The 16592-nt window shown below is 52.3% G+C and overlaps 6 protein-coding genes across 6 annotated transcripts; 5 read left to right on the top strand and 1 right to left on the bottom strand.

The window, feature by feature from the left end:
* Positions 1-1454: 1454 nt before the first annotated feature.
* STEHIDRAFT_160411 (uncharacterized protein) lies at positions 1455-2924 on the bottom strand (the record flags this gene model as incomplete). The annotated part of the gene is made up of 3 exons (XM_007307927.1): positions 1455-1907; positions 1983-2735; positions 2823-2924. The coding sequence occupies 3 exons, from the start codon at positions 2922-2924 to the stop codon at positions 1455-1457; spliced, it is 1308 nt and encodes a 435-aa protein (XP_007307989.1).
* A 1330-nt stretch (positions 2925-4254) lies between these two features.
* On the top strand, positions 4255-5753 carry STEHIDRAFT_102170 (uncharacterized protein). The gene is made up of 5 exons (XM_007307926.1): positions 4255-4408; positions 4485-4665; positions 4842-5024; positions 5145-5225; positions 5556-5753. Exons 1-5 carry the CDS (start codon positions 4325-4327, stop codon positions 5654-5656), a joined length of 630 nt encoding a protein of 209 aa, XP_007307988.1. The 5' UTR covers positions 4255-4324; the 3' UTR covers positions 5657-5753.
* Positions 5754-6753: 1000 nt separating this feature from the next.
* STEHIDRAFT_149177 (malate synthase) lies at positions 6754-8939 on the top strand. The gene is made up of 6 exons (XM_007307925.1): positions 6754-7155; positions 7223-7358; positions 7417-7746; positions 7818-7952; positions 8014-8218; positions 8284-8939. Exons 1-6 carry the CDS (start codon positions 6810-6812, stop codon positions 8752-8754), a joined length of 1623 nt encoding a protein of 540 aa, XP_007307987.1. The 5' UTR covers positions 6754-6809; the 3' UTR covers positions 8755-8939.
* A 1495-nt stretch (positions 8940-10434) lies between these two features.
* On the top strand, positions 10435-11905 carry STEHIDRAFT_160407 (uncharacterized protein; the record flags this gene model as incomplete). The annotated part of the gene is made up of 2 exons (XM_007307924.1): positions 10435-10515; positions 10577-11905. The coding sequence occupies 2 exons, from the start codon at positions 10435-10437 to the stop codon at positions 11903-11905; spliced, it is 1410 nt and encodes a 469-aa protein (XP_007307986.1).
* A 1108-nt stretch (positions 11906-13013) lies between these two features.
* On the top strand, positions 13014-13892 carry STEHIDRAFT_160406 (uncharacterized protein; the record flags this gene model as incomplete). The annotated part of the gene is made up of 1 exon (XM_007307923.1): positions 13014-13892. One exon carries the CDS (start codon positions 13014-13016, stop codon positions 13890-13892), a length of 879 nt encoding a protein of 292 aa, XP_007307985.1.
* Positions 13893-14919: 1027 nt separating this feature from the next.
* On the top strand, positions 14920-16394 carry STEHIDRAFT_102165 (Pkinase-domain-containing protein; the record flags this gene model as incomplete). Its single annotated transcript, XM_007307922.1, has 2 exons — positions 14920-15493; positions 15553-16394. 2 exons carry the CDS (start codon positions 14920-14922, stop codon positions 16278-16280), a joined length of 1302 nt encoding a protein of 433 aa, XP_007307984.1. The 3' UTR covers positions 16281-16394.
* Positions 16395-16592: the final 198 nt, after the last annotated feature.

Here is a 16592-nt window from a genome sequence, read left to right as displayed (position 1 = left end):
TTGACTCTCCGAGTCAGCTCCTCCATCCTCTCCACGTCGAATCAGCGCATACATATCTTGTTGTCACCGGAATAATCCCTCTCTTGAAATATCATCATGAGTTGTCCTCGTGCCTGTGCTCGTGGACCTGTATTTCTGTCTCTATTAAAGCCCTTCGTCCGTCGTATCCCTCCCTCTGGTCGACTCCAACACATGTGCCTTTTCCAAACCCAGTGATGTGTCCTTTATTGTAACAGTGTAAATCCTCATCGTCGAAGGAATGCCTACTCACACCCTAACATCGATACATTCCGAGATAATCAGATGCGACCGAGAACCATCCAGAAGGGATCATGTGCTGAAGCTCGCTCAATTGGCTGAGGCGCCTCAGAGCATCGTTGAAAGGCTTCAAGGTTTCTGAGAACACATTACCCATGAGCTGAATTAGTACCAGATGAGCACGATTTGCCGTGAGTACTGTACTTTTTCGACCAAAGGTTCATCAAGAATTTACGTCACCCATCAGTTTCGCCCGGGTCACGGTTCAGAAGCCGTGCGTGAGCGTGACGGGACCCGTAAATGGTTCAGAAAACAACGTAGGGGCTTGCGAAAATGATTATTTTGTGCAAGCGCCTGCCGAGGTCACTGTTCGCTCACCCTGCGTTATGCGTGAGGTCACGCAGTATTTTGTTCGGTTCATCAACGCGGAGAACGCGTGACGAACCTTTGGTCGAAAAAGTACAGTATGAACGATTGTCTTCCTCGATCTTCGAGTCAGGATTCCGAGGCTAGTGAGTATGATCCGAGTTTTGAAATCTCCGGCGTCGTTCGCTCCTCACGCGTCCCATACCACCACTCTCAACAACTTGCCGATATTCAAGTGCGAACGATGAGAGAAAATCCCAATTAAGCAAGACGAGACCGAGTCGGAATTCATGAATTCGCGCAGACCGTGCGGGGTGAAAGGGCGGAGTCGCCGCGGACGACGGACGTTCCCGCAAGAATCTGAAGTTGAACGAGCCCGGCGTTGTGGCTCAGTGCCGCTGCGTGGCGGAAATTGACACATGTGTCACGATGAAGTTCAAGCGAGGAGAAGGGCTTTGATAAACGGCGAAGGACTAGGCAAAAAATGAAGACGAGGCACAGCAGGCGACAGCAGTATGAATTCCTTGATAGGTATTGCAGAGAAAGATATGTTCGGAGAGAGGACGATGGCCAAAGTATATGAATATATTCATTTCTTGAGCAACCGAAACGGACAAGGAAACAAGATAGCTGTATCGATAAAATGCTTGAGGAGAACAGCAGCGAGGTAGCGCTACGAAGAACGAGAGCCAGGAAGCTAAGCAAAAAGCAGATCCGAAATATTGATGACGGAGAACAGACAGAAATGTCTTGGAGGAGAGCGGAATAAAATGAAGATACAGCAAACACATCGGGGAGACAGGATCGATCGCTGAGAGTGGTGAGAATAACTACCAATGGCGAATATCCTCAAAGGCGTACTCGAAGTACCGCCCATGGCCAAACTGGAAGGGGGCACGTATATCCAACTCCGCAAACATGGCAGCTTCGCTACTGTCACCGACGAGGGGCATCGCAAGTCCAGACGGAGCCTGTCTGTTCACGTCGGGGTTGGTGAACTCTGCGGGCAAACTTCCATGTGCGAGTGGAGGAGTCAACGACGCAGACGAAGCGTTGGTGGTCGGAGGACTGGCGTGGTCGTTCCCGATGGAAGTGGCAGGAAAACCCCAAATCGCAGAGTCGTTAAACGAAGGCGTTGGCCATGGGATCGGAGGAAGCTGGATATAGCCAGCGGCCTGCTGTGAATGTGACTCAGAGTACGAGTCAAAGGCCACGTCCCCAAACTTATTTGGCGACAACGTGAATTGGTTATTCGTCGACTGTTGGGGCCATCCCGAAGGCGTCTGAATCAGCAAGGGAAAGGACGAAAGTAAGGTCAATATGCAGGTTCGAGTCAGAAGCGAAGGGAATGGACGTACCCGAGGGAAAGTGTGAGACGAATGGTGATCCTGGTAAGTCGAAGAGCCGCCGGTCGCGATGCTTAGAGGGGCGGGTCGAGAAATCGAGGGCCACGGAAAAGCGAGAGCAGGCAGGGGGAACGCCTGGACTGAATATGCGGGTTGTTCGAATTCGTGGGGGGTTGTGAGACGGGGACGGGGATGGGAGGGAACGGGACCACGCATGGGGTCCATATATTGATGGCCTGCGGACGGTGGGACATTGAACTGGTCAAGGACGTCGGGACGTCCAATGTGGGGAGTTAGGACCGGCGCTGGTGCGTGGGGAGAAGCGAGAGAGGAGGATGACGGGAGTGAGGGAGGTAGGGGATGTTGTAAGCCGTCATCGAGTGGGGTACGACGCGCCTTTTTCTCGCGATGGCCAGATTCCTTGGGTCGCACCTCCGCGTAGTCTCTCTTCCGTTGCTTGGATCCTGCTGGGTTTTTTCTCGGCTTCGGTCGGTACTTGTACCCTGGATTCTTGATTTTATGCTCCTCCGCCTCGACAGCCGCCGCGTCCTTGTAGGGCTTCTTTTCTGCCTCAGTCAGAGCCCCCCAAGCCTTACTGGCGGCTTTAGTGACCTCCTGCTGCCATTCGAACGGGTCCATCTTCGCATCCTCAGGTTTCTCCAGCTTCGAGCTGAACATGCTGCGAAAGTGAATCCAATCATTTTTCGAGCGCTTGATGTGCTCATCGTTATGGCCTATTTTGCTGCCAGGGTTTTCCTTGGGTTTCTGGGGATATCAATAAGCATCAGAGACGCAAAGTGAGGGGTAGCAGTATCGGGGCAGGGAGAAGAGAAGGGAGAGGGAAAGACGCACTGGGGCCTCAGACTTAGGGGCCTTGCGTTTTTTCTTGCCCTTTTCCTCGGGAGCAGGTGTCGGAGTCGTAGTCGCAGGCTTGTCGTTTTGTTTCTTTGCCATCGTCGTCGAGGGGCGGGGGCGGAGAGACAACGGATGCAAACTGGCGGAGATCGCTGAGCTGATCGGAGGTGGGGAACAAGGGAGGATGCGCGGAACGGGGAATAAAGAGAGGACGAACAATACTCCGCCCTTTTATACTGTCTCAGAAAACGATGCTGGCAAAGCAAGGTCAGCCAAAGTATGAGTGGCACCCCAACTCAAGGCGGCACCTCAATCGGGCACGTCCTTTCCAACCCCACGCGCCCAGTCAGTGCCATGTCAGCAACGTAATGAGCCGCAAAAAAATGTGAATGTGATCTTAGAGTGTGGTACTTTCCCACCCGCGAGGGGCGAAAGGCGCGGAGCCCAGCTAGGGCCGCGCGCGTGTCGAGCAGAACAAAGGGCGCAGATTTTGGTGACAATATGGCGTCGCCCTTCTTACGCTATACCCATTGTATATTCATACCGAATAAGGAGAAACAGGACGATGGGGCTTGGATTTCGTTTTTAGCGTTTACGTGAGTTGAGGAGCTTCGGGAGGCAGGTGCTCCCCCACATTCCGATTCGAAGCTAAGCGCTGTCAATCAACGAGACACGCAATATCAGGCGACAGCCTAGTGCCTGGATTTTCTCCATTTCTCACCGTTTTCTGAATCCCTTGGGAAAATACACTGTGAGGATCCGTTAGTAACGGTGGAGACCACCACAAATCGAGGGGAAAGGCGATTTTATGCCCGGCACCCTGCCGGTGCCTTCGCGGACGCGCATTACGCGTTACGTGTAATTTGCAAACCTTAAAAAATATTCGAACAAACGTTCTGCACGAAAAGGATTCAAAACAAGTCCCCACCTTCTCGAAGCAAACGAGGCACTGGCCAGCAGGACGCAAGGATCCCCGGTTCAAAATATGAGACAAGTTGCGGCTGGATCACGCCGACAAACTCGAGATGAGATCAGAATATGCATTGTTATCGATTGGCACCAGTTTGGAGCGGTCAAGGAACTCTGGAAGCAGAATACGACGTCGAGGTCAAAGTCAAGGGCTGTGCTACCGTAGCAAGGAGAACACTTGAAGGCGATGATCCGACGTGCCAATGCTTAGCAGTTCCCAAGAATTCTCATCCCACTACGCAAGCCGAATTAACCGCCAGTCGTGGCACAACACTCATGGCCGAAAGTCGTTCTCCAAGTCCAGTCGGACAAGAACAGCGAAGTGAGATGAATAGAACTGCACGACTCGGAATTCGTAATTCGGGCTCGACCCGTTGGTAGACCCCGAACACCTCGCCCGCCCCGCGTTCCTGCGCCGACGTGTGCGCGCTAGCGCCACGCATACCAATTCTCTCCACTTCCCTCCAACACGTCCTCCGCTCGGTTCTGTATACAGGTTTTCTCGGTCGGTGAACAACGAACTGGACGCAATGTCTCTCATTTTGACCATCTTTGCGCTTGTCTTCGTCTCTGAGCTCATCTCATGGATCGGCAAGTCTGTCCTGCTCGCCTTTGTGAGTGTGGCGCCACATCCCCACCACATTTCATAAGCACTCAATCTCTGTTCTCACCATTTGCGTTGTGTCGTAGGCTTGGACGATATACCAGCGCATCTTCAATGGCGCGGCCGTCATACGCCAACGTGAGCTAAAGACGGAACTGCTCGCGAAGAAGCAAGAGCTGCAGCAGACGAGCGCGCAGGACCAGTTCGCGAAGTGGGCGAGGTTGAGGAGGACAGTGGATAAAGGGCTGCAGGATCTTGAGAAGATTAGTTGCGTGTCTCATTATTTTGGCTCTGTCGCTCAAAGTCCACACTTTTCCGTCAATGTCCCACCTCCCAACCTTCTTCGCCACTATTCGCTAGTCTCTCCTTAGAGGCTATACCGGTACGACCCTCACCATCCACCCTGTACTGACCGACGCCGTTCTGTCTCTTATTGCGTATAGATTCTGAGCTTAGCTCGTCTAAATCATCATTCTCCATGAAATTCAACACCGCCCTTTGGGTCCTCACGACAGGTGTCCAATTCATCGTAGGCTGGTGGTACCGCTCCGCCGCCGTTTTCTATCTCCCACCGACGTGGTTAGGTCCATTGGCTTGGTTCCTCGCGTTCCCATTCGCGCCTGCAGGTGCGTTGTTCGTCGCCTCCTCAGCTCGGTCCCATTTATTGCATTCATCCTTCTCGCTCTGATGTGGCGATTGTGGCGATATGGGTGCTGATCATGCTGACTTTGTCTCTTCCGATGTAGGCTCCGTGAGTTGTGGCGTGTGGCAGATGGTGTGTCGGAGAGTTATTAAAGTCGGTGAGAGGGTCGTCAAAGATTTGATGGGTACGTCTTGTTTCTCTGTGTCATTTCCTATGCCTCGAGGGTGTCCTTTGTGGATTGGTCTGGCTTGGCTCTCGGTTCCTGCGACTATTGCACGGAATGGTTGGGACGAATAGCAGAGTGCATCACAGGTGTACCTGTGTCACCATTCCTGTCCGGTCTTCATATACCACCTGTCAAAACACTCATAAGTCGCGGGACTTGTGTCGTGGAGATCAATGTCTGTAGCCCACCAGACCGTCCAGCACTGTGGTTCTCGGGTCTACCCAATCGAGCCTATGCGAGGCCAAGTCATGCTGACTTCCTTTCGTCTATTTCCATCCAATACCACAGCGGATTCCGGTGCTTCCGCCGCACCTATCGAGACCGAAACGGAGGATCAGAGTTCCACCAACGGTACAGAGAAGGCGAAGACGAAGTCAAAAGCTCAATGAGGACTATGAACGGCGTTCCGTTACCTTGCCATGGCTAGGTTGTGCGTTAATACAACGGACGACTTAACGCGATATGACGTGTCTCGTCTCATGTTCCATCCCCATGGTCGATGCGTGAAGGCGAGCATGAGAACGTTCGTTGCGCCGAAGACTCACCGCCAGTATCAAGACTCCTTGAGACATGCTTGAGCTTGCTTGACTGCTTAACTTTGGGTTCCAAGAACAGACATTATCATGCCTATTGAACTCCGTGGCCCTTGTGCGTATTTTCGAGTTTAATCATGGTCGGCTCGTGTTAGGTCTGGGAACCCTCTGTCGAAGTGCGCTCGGTGACATAATACCCCCTCTGCTGGGTTGATCTATATGTTGTGAACTCAATCAGAGTTTAAACTTTCCTTATTCACACGTCGTCTGGTGCTGAGTCCTAAAAGCGTAAACCACGGTGTTGGACCGGGAGCTCGCGAGGACGTTCGGTTTTAACATGACACTGGAAGACCACGAAGCAAGTTCAACGAACGGTGAAGTCACGGAAACTTCCTGCAGGTCGCAAACATCCGTCGAACGTAGATCCTAGGAGATTCACGTGTATTGTTTGGAGAGGATGGCTATGAGGCAGTCTACGTAGACAGTGACTCTGAAAATGCTTCTACACCACTCGCTCGTTCGCATCTGATTGACCGGGAAAGGGTGCACGAATTCTATTGTACATTGTGGCGGTCTCGGTATGTCCAGATTCCTCCACTTCCACAAAAGCCGAGCGCCAGCCCAAAGGCAGTCCGTGTGGACGAAGAGGGTCCCCGATAGGCAGCAGGAAGAGCGTCGGGACTGGACGTGAGACGGGGTGAAGTTGCGGAAGAGAGTTCGCGGCGTGGGACGGCGTGGCGGCGGAGAGACGGAGAGTTGCCATTCTTGGCCGCATGTGATATCCGTGGACGCGACTTGAGCATGACGTCCTCGATTGAGCGGAGGCTCCTTCGTCTTGTGAACAGCGCTCCCGTCCAAGATGCGGGAACGGATACTCGGAGTGCCGTGCACCCACACAAACTATATAATGCCCCTCAACATCCCAGCCGGTTCAAACGAACATCCCTGCCCCTCTTATCCATATCTCTAACGCTACGAACATCCCCACACTCCCACAACTACGATAGTCATGGTACAAGGCGTATCCATCAACACCCAGGTCTCCCCCCAGGCTCAGGAGCATATCCTTACCGAGGAGGCACTCAAATTCCTTGCTGCTCTTCATAGAACCTTCGAGTCCACTCGCCAGAGCCTCCTTGTCGCTCGCGAGTCTACCCAACAACGTCTTGACTCAGGTCTTCCACTAGACTTCCCTGCTGAGACCGCACATATCCGCGCTGAGCCATCATGGCAATGTGCTCCTCCGGCACCCGGACTCGAGGACAGGAGAGTCGAGATTACGGGCCCGACAGATAGGAAGATGGTTGTGAATGCGCTCAACAGTGGCGCGAAGACGTTCATGGCTGATTTTGAAGGTGCGTTTATCCGTCTTTTTGTCATCATTTTCTGCTGTATTTATCGACATTTCTTGGACATATGAAGATGCTTCTTCGCCAACGTTCAAGGCCATGATCGAGGGTCAGGTCAACCTCTACGATGCCATCCGCCGCCAGATCGATTTCGAAATCGGTGGCAAGTCGTACAAACTCTCACCCAACCCCGCTGTCCTCATCGTCAGGTAAATATTTGTTTTTATTCTATACGTCGAATTTTCGCTCACTAAACCACTAATTCAGGCCTCGAGGCTGGCATCTCGACGAACCCCGCGTCACCGTCGACAACACTCCCATATCCGGCTCCCTCTTTGACTTCGGCCTCTATTTCTTCCACAACGCCGTCGAACTCGTCAAGCGTGGCTCCGGTCCTTACTTCTACCTTCCCAAGATGGAGCACTACAAGGAGGCACGGCTGTGGAACGACGTCTTTGGCTTCTCGCAATCGTATATCGGCATGTCGCACGGGACTATACGTGGGACCGTGTTGATTGAGACGCTGCCTGCGGCGTTCCAGATGGAGGAGATCTTGTTCGAGTTGAGGCAACATTCGTCTGGTTTGAACTGTGGACGGTACGTGACCTTTCTGTGTCTATTTGTGTGCACGCATGCTTATTGGACTATTTATTCTTGTTTTTTTGTAGATGGGACTATATCTTCAGCTTCATCAAGCGCCGTCGTGCTGACAGGAGCGCCGTCCTCCCCGACCGAAAAGACGTCACGATGGAAAGCGGCTTCATGGACTCCTACGTCCGTCTCCTCATCCAGACCTGCCATAAGTAAGCTCTTCCTCCGTGCTCCCCTTCCTCTCACTCTGTAACTTACGAGCCACGTTTACAGGCGCAAAGTCGCGGCCATGGGCGGAATGTCCGCTCAGATCCCCATCAAGGGCGACGAGAAAGCCAACGAGATCGCTATGGCCAAAGTCCGTGCCGACAAGTATCGCGAAGTCTCGAACGGACATGACGGGACTTGGATCGCTCACCCGCTCATCAACAAGATCGCGATGGAGATCTTCAACGAGCACATGATTGGTCCTAACCAGGTCCGTTCTTCTCTCTACCCATCCCGGATCTCTACTCCTGCTCACCCTTTATTTTTTGTCCATAGTACCACATCCGTCGCGAAGACGTCCGCGTCACCGCCGCCGACCTTCTTAACACCAAAGTCCCAGGAAAGATCACCGCCGAAGGCGTCCGCGGCAACGTCGCCACCTCCCTCGCCTACTCCGGCGCCTGGCTCGGCGGCAACGGCTGCATCCCCCTCAACTGGCTCATGGAAGACGCCGCGACCGCCGAAATCACGCGTGTCCAGCTCTGGCAATGGGTGCACCACGGGTCGAGGCTGGATACGGGCGAGCCGATTACGGCGGAGTATGTCGATAAGCTGGTGGACGAGGCGGATGAGGAGGTGAAGAAGGCGGTGCCGGGGATTAAGGAGGAGCATTTGAGGATCGTGAAGGAGTATTTGAAGACGCAGGTGAGGAAGGCTTGGCCGAGTGAGTTTTTGACGAGCGATTTGATGCCGTATTTGGCGGCGGCGGATGGGGTGCCGGTGAAGTGGCAGAAGAGCTCGTTGTAGATTTCTGTGTGCGGTTCCTTGGGTTGTGGCCTGAGCTTTTCGAAGGAATGTACGATGTTACCACCTCTCAGTTTCGTGTCCTATTAGTTTTGCGGTCGCGAAGTCATGCGCTTTTGTATTATAGTATCTGACAGCTCTGTAATGTTTAACGACTTTCAATGATACGAGCCACTATTCCCCAGACCACCTCAAGCAAATCTCAGGGCGTATCAAATCTTTGTCGCAAATTATGCTAAGCTCTAGTGGGCGCCTACGCCACACATTCGCACAACTTCACTTGCTCTGTAGACGCTCATGCATCATGTTCGACAAGCGTACGCGTAGAGACGGGCCGCCACCAGCACCGGTGAGTTGTTTGCTACAATGCTAGAAAGTCGAGCAGAAGACTGGAGGGAATCAGTTGGTAGCAAGTATAGTATCCACCGCAGAATGAGTTCTTGCCCACCAAGTCGACAATGGAATGCTGCTGTAGAAGAAGATGCGGAATTCGGTCATTTGAGCGTCGTGGCTTGATTGTGGCGAGGGCCGACTCCGAGTCCTGCGACGCGTATGCAGTTGGCACTGGCATCTGAACCACGAGGCCATATCGATAGGTTCAAAGGCATCAAGCAGAAGCAGAGAGAAATACCGATGGAATTCTGTTGGCAGTATTCGAAGCCGAGGAGCGCACATCACGCATTGCCTGCGCAGGCCTGCACGTCGACTTCTACGACGTCGTTAGCGTATCTGAAATTCAATCCGGCCGAGGCTGTTGCACAAGAGATAGCGCAAGAAACGCGAGTTCAAAGTATCGTGCCTTGGGGTGCCAACAAGCTCTGAATACTCTGCTCAGAGAGAATGCTCGAGATAGTTGCGCGACATGAGAATGAAGATGAGAGTCGAAGTTAAGACGCGGCGGTGGGCCCTGCCAGTGGTGGGCCACAGCACAGCAAAATCTGTGGCGAGAGTTGGGTTACGAGGGGCAGGCCCGCCCGGGCCGTGCATTTGGAACTGAGCTTTGACTGAACTTGTCGCGCCGCAGGTTCGTTTCGCATAACCACCACCTCAGCCCCTTGCACGACTCTGCTTCATACGAGGAGTGCCTGCCTCCCTAGGATCGCTTGGAGATCCTGGATAAGATATGCCATCTTCAGTAACTTTTCTGCATCAAAACCTGATAGACCTTGGGAACGAGTCCGACCTATCCTAGGGCCGCCACCTTCTGCCGTGCATGACAACACAGCCCAGCACCGAGCTTTGTAGCCTCGAGGCAACTTGCATCCCACGCCTGAACTTGCCTTATTTGATTCTTTCCTTTTCGAGCAACTCCGTAGCTTTGCTTTGCTTTGTGCTTTGGCCCTTCCGCCAGCGTGGTCCAAAAATGGGAAGTTTTCTGGCTCGGAATCTGGGGTTGAGCTCTGAACATGAGGCTCTTCGTATCTCGCACTAGGAGAGCTTTGATTTCGAAGCCGTGTGGCTGAGAGGCATAAATAGAGGATGTTCGAATGGGTTGGACGTCCCAGTTCACTCCGCCTTCATCCCATCGTACCTTGACTCGCACCACACAGATATATCTTGCCAGTCTCAATCCGTTGCACTTGTCCTCATTCTTGCCTTCGTCTACGTCTCCACTCTCCTGTTCGGACTCCCATATATCACTTCAGCTTGCTCGTCCTTCCTTCGCCTTCTTCGATCTCAATAATGGCAGAGCCCAAGTGGACGCCCGCCGAATTCCGTGCCCATTATGGCGGGAATTTTATTAGAGACTCGACATATACAAAGGTGTGCACGCTTTATCGTTTCGTTAGTACATGTATCATGTCTGAGCATCCTCCATCTATAGTTCTGCCGCGTCAAAACACAGGACTTCGTAACCTGCGAAGTAGATGGCAAACCAGAAAAGCGTCCTCGTCCCCCCAACAGTTTCATGGTCTTTCGTGCTTGCTATGGCAAAGAAGGCTATTCACTCCCATCGGAATGGAAATATTGTTATTCACAATTCATCAGTCATCTGTGGCGAGCCTTGTCCAATCAGGATCGTCGCCCTGCCGAACGGGTAGCTGAAGAACTCAAAGATGCGCACACTAGGATCTTCGCCGGTTACAAGTACCAACCCGGGTTGAAGGCCAAGTCACTCCAACATGAAACCGAGGCTGAAGGCGTGGATGGGCGATCCCAGGTCAGCAGGTCTTCAGGACCTCAAAGACAGACAAAGACCACGATCATGGCTAGGCTTCAGGCAACATCATCGCCCTCCCGACGCTCGAAGCGCCGCTCTACCTCTACCAATAACTGCTGGGTCTCGACGTGGCCCCTCTACGACCCGAACGATCAAGACATCCAGCGCTATCCCACCCCCACCCCTAGCCCCGCCCCTTCCTTCTCATCCACTTCATCGCCCTCGAGCTCCTTCTTTGCTGGTTCGTATGACTATGTGCCCTCGCCATCGGTACCCTCGCCACTCTCCTCAACCCCCTCGCTCGTCTTTACTCCCACGTCCCCCACCCCCACATCCTTCCCGGTCACTCCCACATCACAGAGTTCCCCCTCCGTCGCAGGAACATCTGCATCCCCGATTCCCCCGTATGCCACACCATCGTTCGAATCAGAGGCTGTGTCGCCAGAATCGTGGGATTACGAGGGTGCAGGGGCTGGGAGTCCGTCGAGCGGCTATGGCTACTGGGATAATACCTGGTTGGATGAAATGGGGATGCAGCAGACGATGAACGAGGACCTGTATCAGTCGTCATCGACGCCGTCCATGTCCTTCTACTCCAATCCAGTCCCCTCCACCTCTCAGCTCGGAGCCACGTCGCCAAGCTCATCGACACATCCACACCCCATCGCTGATACCTTCCCATGGGACTTCGGCCTAAGCCCCTTACTCTCGCAATATATGAACACAGAGACGTTCACGCCCACCTCCCCCGATCAAGGGTACTCACCTCAGTATCCCGACGGATTTCTCCCAACAACCTCACAAGAGGACGCATTCTGGTACGACCCGAGTACGTTGACATCGCAAGGTTCTGCATATGATCCATCGTCTTCGGCGGTAGATACGGGTGTAGATGCATCAGACGAACTGGAGGTATGGTTGCAGGAGCGAATCGCTGCGGGGACTCAGATCGGTGGAGGGGGTGAAGATTTGTGGGGTCATGGGTTTGCTTGAGTGTTCGTCGTGCTGTATGCTTCTTTTATTCTCTCTCATCTATTGTTTGCGTTCTGTTTTTGTTTTCGCTGTTGTCTTTCCGTTGCTATCCTGCTCGTCTGGCTCATCGCCTTGTTTTGCTTATTCTTCTAACTCATCTATATATTCTCGCATCATCGCGTCCTCCATGACATTTGATTCTTTTCTTTTTGTCCTCTACATAATCTCTAACCCTCTCCTTGATCCCTCTTCCAATTACTTGCTCAATATCTCGTGACCGCCGGGACTTTTTTTATGCCTTCACTTATTGTCTTTGCATTCGTCGTCTCTCGCATCTGTTTTCGATATAATAGTCGCTTTCGAACCACATCATGTATTCATCTTCTCCTCCTGTATACCCTGTGGTTCACCCTTTTCTTTGTGTCTCCGCCGCTGTCTTGCTCTTGCTCTGCTGTTTTGACTGTACATTGGACTATTTCGCGTATACGTTGCACTACTGTCTTTCATCTCGTTGTCTCACTGTATTTTTCTGGTCGTGACCTGTTATATCTATAATCAATCTGCGATTCTATTGGTCTATGAGGTTGTTACGTCCCCATTTTATCAAGCATCGAGCTTCATTCATCACGCTGAGTTGTGCCACCGCCACTCAATCGAGAGAACGCGATCACGTGCTGCCTCCTAATGGTGTAAACTTTAAAGTCAAAGCGAGTCGCGACTCGGACTTTTCCCACTGTGACTGTTTTTCCTGGCACTTACCACCGTCGGGCGATGATGAGTGCAAGAATCTATTCGAAGGCCAGACGGACATCCTTTTCCTGAATGTAAAGCCTCCACCGCTCTATAATGTCGCGAATATTTACGAGCTAAGAAAGAACAGTGACCAGGCCACTTTGCTCAGCTACGTAGCATATAAATTCCGTGAGTCCTTTCATGCAATACCCTGCAATAACATGAGGTACATAACTTATCAACGCGATCACGTGTTATGCCGTATACGTCAAACAATAGGTTCCGTAAGTCCACGCCCCTGCCACAGATGAGCAAGTCGGCAATCGTCTGTACGCGTTTCCCTCACCTCCTTCCCTTTCTGCCACCACCTTCCCGACCATCTCTTGCCAGCGGCCCTATGGCTCACGCTTCAAAGGAATCATCCCCTGCCATATCTTCCTGTTCGGCTTCCTCTTCCTCGACACCCCATGCGATCGCACCTCTCCTCCGTTCCGAGCCGATTGGGCTTAAAAATCCACTCTTGATCGTGCAGGCGCCACATCTCTTTTCCGCTCATTATCGTGCGTTTGGCGACAAGCCAACGTTGAGGAATCATCCTGCGCGTTTTCCTCGTCAGGGGCCTCATGCTTCTAAACCCGTGCAAGGATGTTCGACGCACACACCCTACCACTGCCATCCGAAGTCGTATCATCTTTCTCCCCTTTCGACTGTCACATCTGTGTTTCAAGAATGCGGCTCTTCACGATCTCTGCAGAAGACGAATCGTTCTGCGGCGATGACTTCCTCGAAAAATTGTCAGCCTGATATCTCGATGGATACCACACCAGAGCTTGGTACGCGGATACGGGCCCAGTCCCAAGTACGTTTGGACTTGAAAAAATATCTCTACCAGGAAGCAGAGGCTGCCGCAGTGGAACGCTACCGCGCCGAACGAGCTGCACGAATGCGTCGAGAGACAGAAATGCATCTAGAGAGGATGGAGACTAAGAGGAAGGAGCGTGCCGAGCGGTCTGCACGTGAGAGGGAGCAGTTTCAGCAGGAGCAGAGAGAGAGGAGTTTGGCATTTCAGCAGGAGATTAGGGACAAGGCGGACAAGTTGGCTGGCGAGATGAGGGATACGAGGGCGTCGATGGAATGGCATGATGCGAGGAGGATTCAGAGGGAGCGTGAACGAGAGAAGGAGGAGGCAATGGAGGTGGATCAGGAGGAATGCTCCTACGAGACTATGCTGGAGGCGATCGAATTGGCACTGAGGCAGTTGCGGATTTGTGATTGAGTGGCTCAGAGTATGTATACAGGCAGATGGTGTTCTCTCGCAGATTTATTTCGAATCTGGTGCTCGGTACATGTGCTTGTTTTATGTTTGTGGTTACACCGACTGTGCGACTTTTTCTACCTTTCGACTGTATTTATTTATCGTTCTTTCTACATAGTCTATCAATTTACGAAACCATACGAACCGCATCGATACCTATTGTATTCTTTCGACAAAGACGTCTCCTGGGGGGTACGACAACATGGATCTCGATGGAGATTCAATGGAGGTTGAAGCTTGAAGAGCAGAGAGTGGCGTCTGTGGCGAGCTAAGCGGAAGCATCCGGCTGGCGCCTCCCTCCTCCCTCCCGTTTTTGATTTTCATCTCGTTGCCCTCGCTTCGCTCATCGCTACCGACCCCTACAAGTCTCTCGACGCTTTGTCTTTGGAGCTGTGCTGAGGTAATGATGCATATCAGCCTGAAAACTCTCGGAGGCGCACCAGATGCCTGTTTTCCTCGATCTAGCCTGACGCTGCATCCGGACTGGCTCGATTTTCCTTCCCAGCGGCCAACGTCGTTTGCTACTCTTCGTCTAGGTCCTTGTGTACAATACGATAACATGCATCTTTCCACACTATCATTTGCGGAGAAAACCCTGAGGTTGAGACTGTTAAACTCATAATGTCTCGGCCAGGATCCTGACATCTTCCGCCCGATTGAAAGGCCGCCATCTGAATCCGCCACTCAGCTGCCAGGGCCGGTTCGGAACCCTCACCTTACGCTCAAACATCCCGCACTTGTGGCCGAACCGTCATGAATCCTTCCGCGACGGGAGGCATAACAATCTGCCTTTGCATGGGCGAGGGGTTTTATCTGGCTTAACACCCACCACTATCTTCTTCGCTTGTACAACATCGATCGTGCCGCGCGCGAACCTCAAGGTCTCTGGCTATCGCCTCCTTTCTACCCACATCCTTTGTTCTCTTTCTCCAGAATAATCACGACTTCCTACCCTATCCATATTTCCACCTTCGCACCTCATCCTACAATGGCGTTCACGGCCTCCCATTGTCGCAACCTCACAGGCTCTACCATTGCCAACGAAACTATCCTCTTTGTCGACCTCCTGGCTTGTGGTGCTTCTGGCGCAGTGTACCGCGCCGTTGATCTCACTTCGCCCGACTGCGACCAGTACGCCGTCAAGTGCATGTCCAAAGCCTGCTACGATAGTTCTCTCACACACCACCTCCGCCACGAAATCCTCCTGCATCAACGAGTCTCAAAACACCCTCATATCCTCACCATGCACAGCGTATACGAGGACGAGTCATTTGTCTACATCGTTCTCGACCTGATCAGGAGTGGCGACCTGCGGAAATCGATATACGAGAGGAGGGCTCCTTACTATGGAAATGACGAGATTGTGAGGGCTGTGTTTGGGCAGATTGTGGACGCGGTGGGCTATTGTCATAATAAGGGGGTTTATCATCGAGATTTGAAACCCGATAATATTCTGACGAGTGAGGACGGGAAATCGATCTGGTTGGCTGATTTTGGGCTGGCGACGGTGGACAAGAAGTGCAAAGAGATCCGAACGGGAACTCTTCCCTACCTCAGTCCCGGTGCGTCCATCTTCACTCTTGGTGCAGCCTATTTTGCTGACGTGTGTTTCTTCGTGTAGAATGTCTATCAGAGGCGCTCAGTCCAACGAGTGGCTTTTCACCTCGACAGAGCGATATCTGGGCACTCGGTATCATTCTTCTCAACCTCATATCTTCGGCCAACCCTTGGACCATTGCCCATGACGAAGACCATTCCTTCAGTGCCTACCTCCGCGACCCACACTACCTTCGCCGCCGTCTCCCCATCTCTGCCGAAGCCAACGACCTTTTAAAACGCATACTCCATCCAGACCCATTCAAACGCCTCTCGCTACCCAAAATACGAGCCGAAATAACAAAAATCAGTACATTCTTCATGTCACTGGACGAGATCGAGAGTGGGACACCACACGTGAAAGCGTGGCATGACAAGATGACGATGAAGATGTGCGGTGATGGGCCGCACGGTGCAGTGAATGTCCAAGTGTTGGACTCGCCAGCAGACTCGGAGTACTCTATCGAGATGCAGAGCTCGAGTTCGAAGAGCAGTATCGAATCGTTACGCGAGGAGTATATTCTTCGTACACCTAGGATCCACTCGCAATCCACCGACGAGACTTCCATGGATTCGAAGCAGGAGTTCAAGACGGCGGGGCTTGTGCCTAGGGCAGACCTCGGGACTCTTGAGGGAGCTAAGGTTGATTTCAAGTTGGAGATGTTGATGCAGGACATTCTGGATGGATTGGATGATTTCGAGAAGGATTCCGACTATGAGGACGAACTAGTTACGACCAAGGTTGTATGTTAGCAGTTATTCAGGATTGCGATCTCGTTGTATCCTACCTACTCTAATCCATGTACTACTTACTTTCGGATGTCGCTATTGATTAGCGATATTCCAGCAAATTTACTTGATTTTAACACAATCGTTGGGGACTCTGTATTGGGCAAAGTGGCGTCCATGGGCCACATCTCCATTAGGTGGCGTCAGCTGGTTCAGAAGAGAAGCAGCATTTGAACGCACGAACGTTTACCTGCTTGGGGCATCTGCCTCTGATCTCAGTCCCTTCTACAACTTCGCCCAAGTGCGATAGTAGCCATGCACTCACAGCGTGCTACA

This window comes from Stereum hirsutum, assembly GCF_000264905.1.
Source record: "Stereum hirsutum FP-91666 SS1 unplaced genomic scaffold STEHIscaffold_14, whole genome shotgun sequence".
Lineage (NCBI taxonomy): Eukaryota > Fungi > Basidiomycota > Agaricomycetes > Russulales > Stereaceae > Stereum > Stereum hirsutum.
Note: the sequence above shows the minus strand (reverse complement) of the source record. Positions and strands in the feature narration are given on the sequence as shown.

Bases quoted from the DNA above. Each gene is read 5' to 3' on its own strand.
- STEHIDRAFT_102170 (XM_007307926.1), top strand. From the start codon at position 4,325: ATGTCTCTCATTTTGACCATCTTTGCGCTTGTCTTCGTCTCTGAGCTC. The intron at 4,666-4,841 runs GTTGCGTGTCTC...TATTGCGTATAG, and splicing joins GCAGGATCTTGAGAAGATTA to ATTCTGAGCTTAGCTCGTCT. The intron at 5,025-5,144 runs GTGCGTTGTTCG...CTTCCGATGTAG, and splicing joins GTTCCCATTCGCGCCTGCAG to GCTCCGTGAGTTGTGGCGTG.
- STEHIDRAFT_149177 (XM_007307925.1), top strand. From the start codon at position 6,810: ATGGTACAAGGCGTATCCATCAACACCCAGGTCTCCCCCCAGGCTCAG. The intron at 7,747-7,817 runs GTACGTGACCTT...GTTTTTTTGTAG, and splicing joins TCTGGTTTGAACTGTGGACG to ATGGGACTATATCTTCAGCT. The intron at 7,953-8,013 runs GTAAGCTCTTCC...CCACGTTTACAG, and splicing joins CTCATCCAGACCTGCCATAA to GCGCAAAGTCGCGGCCATGG.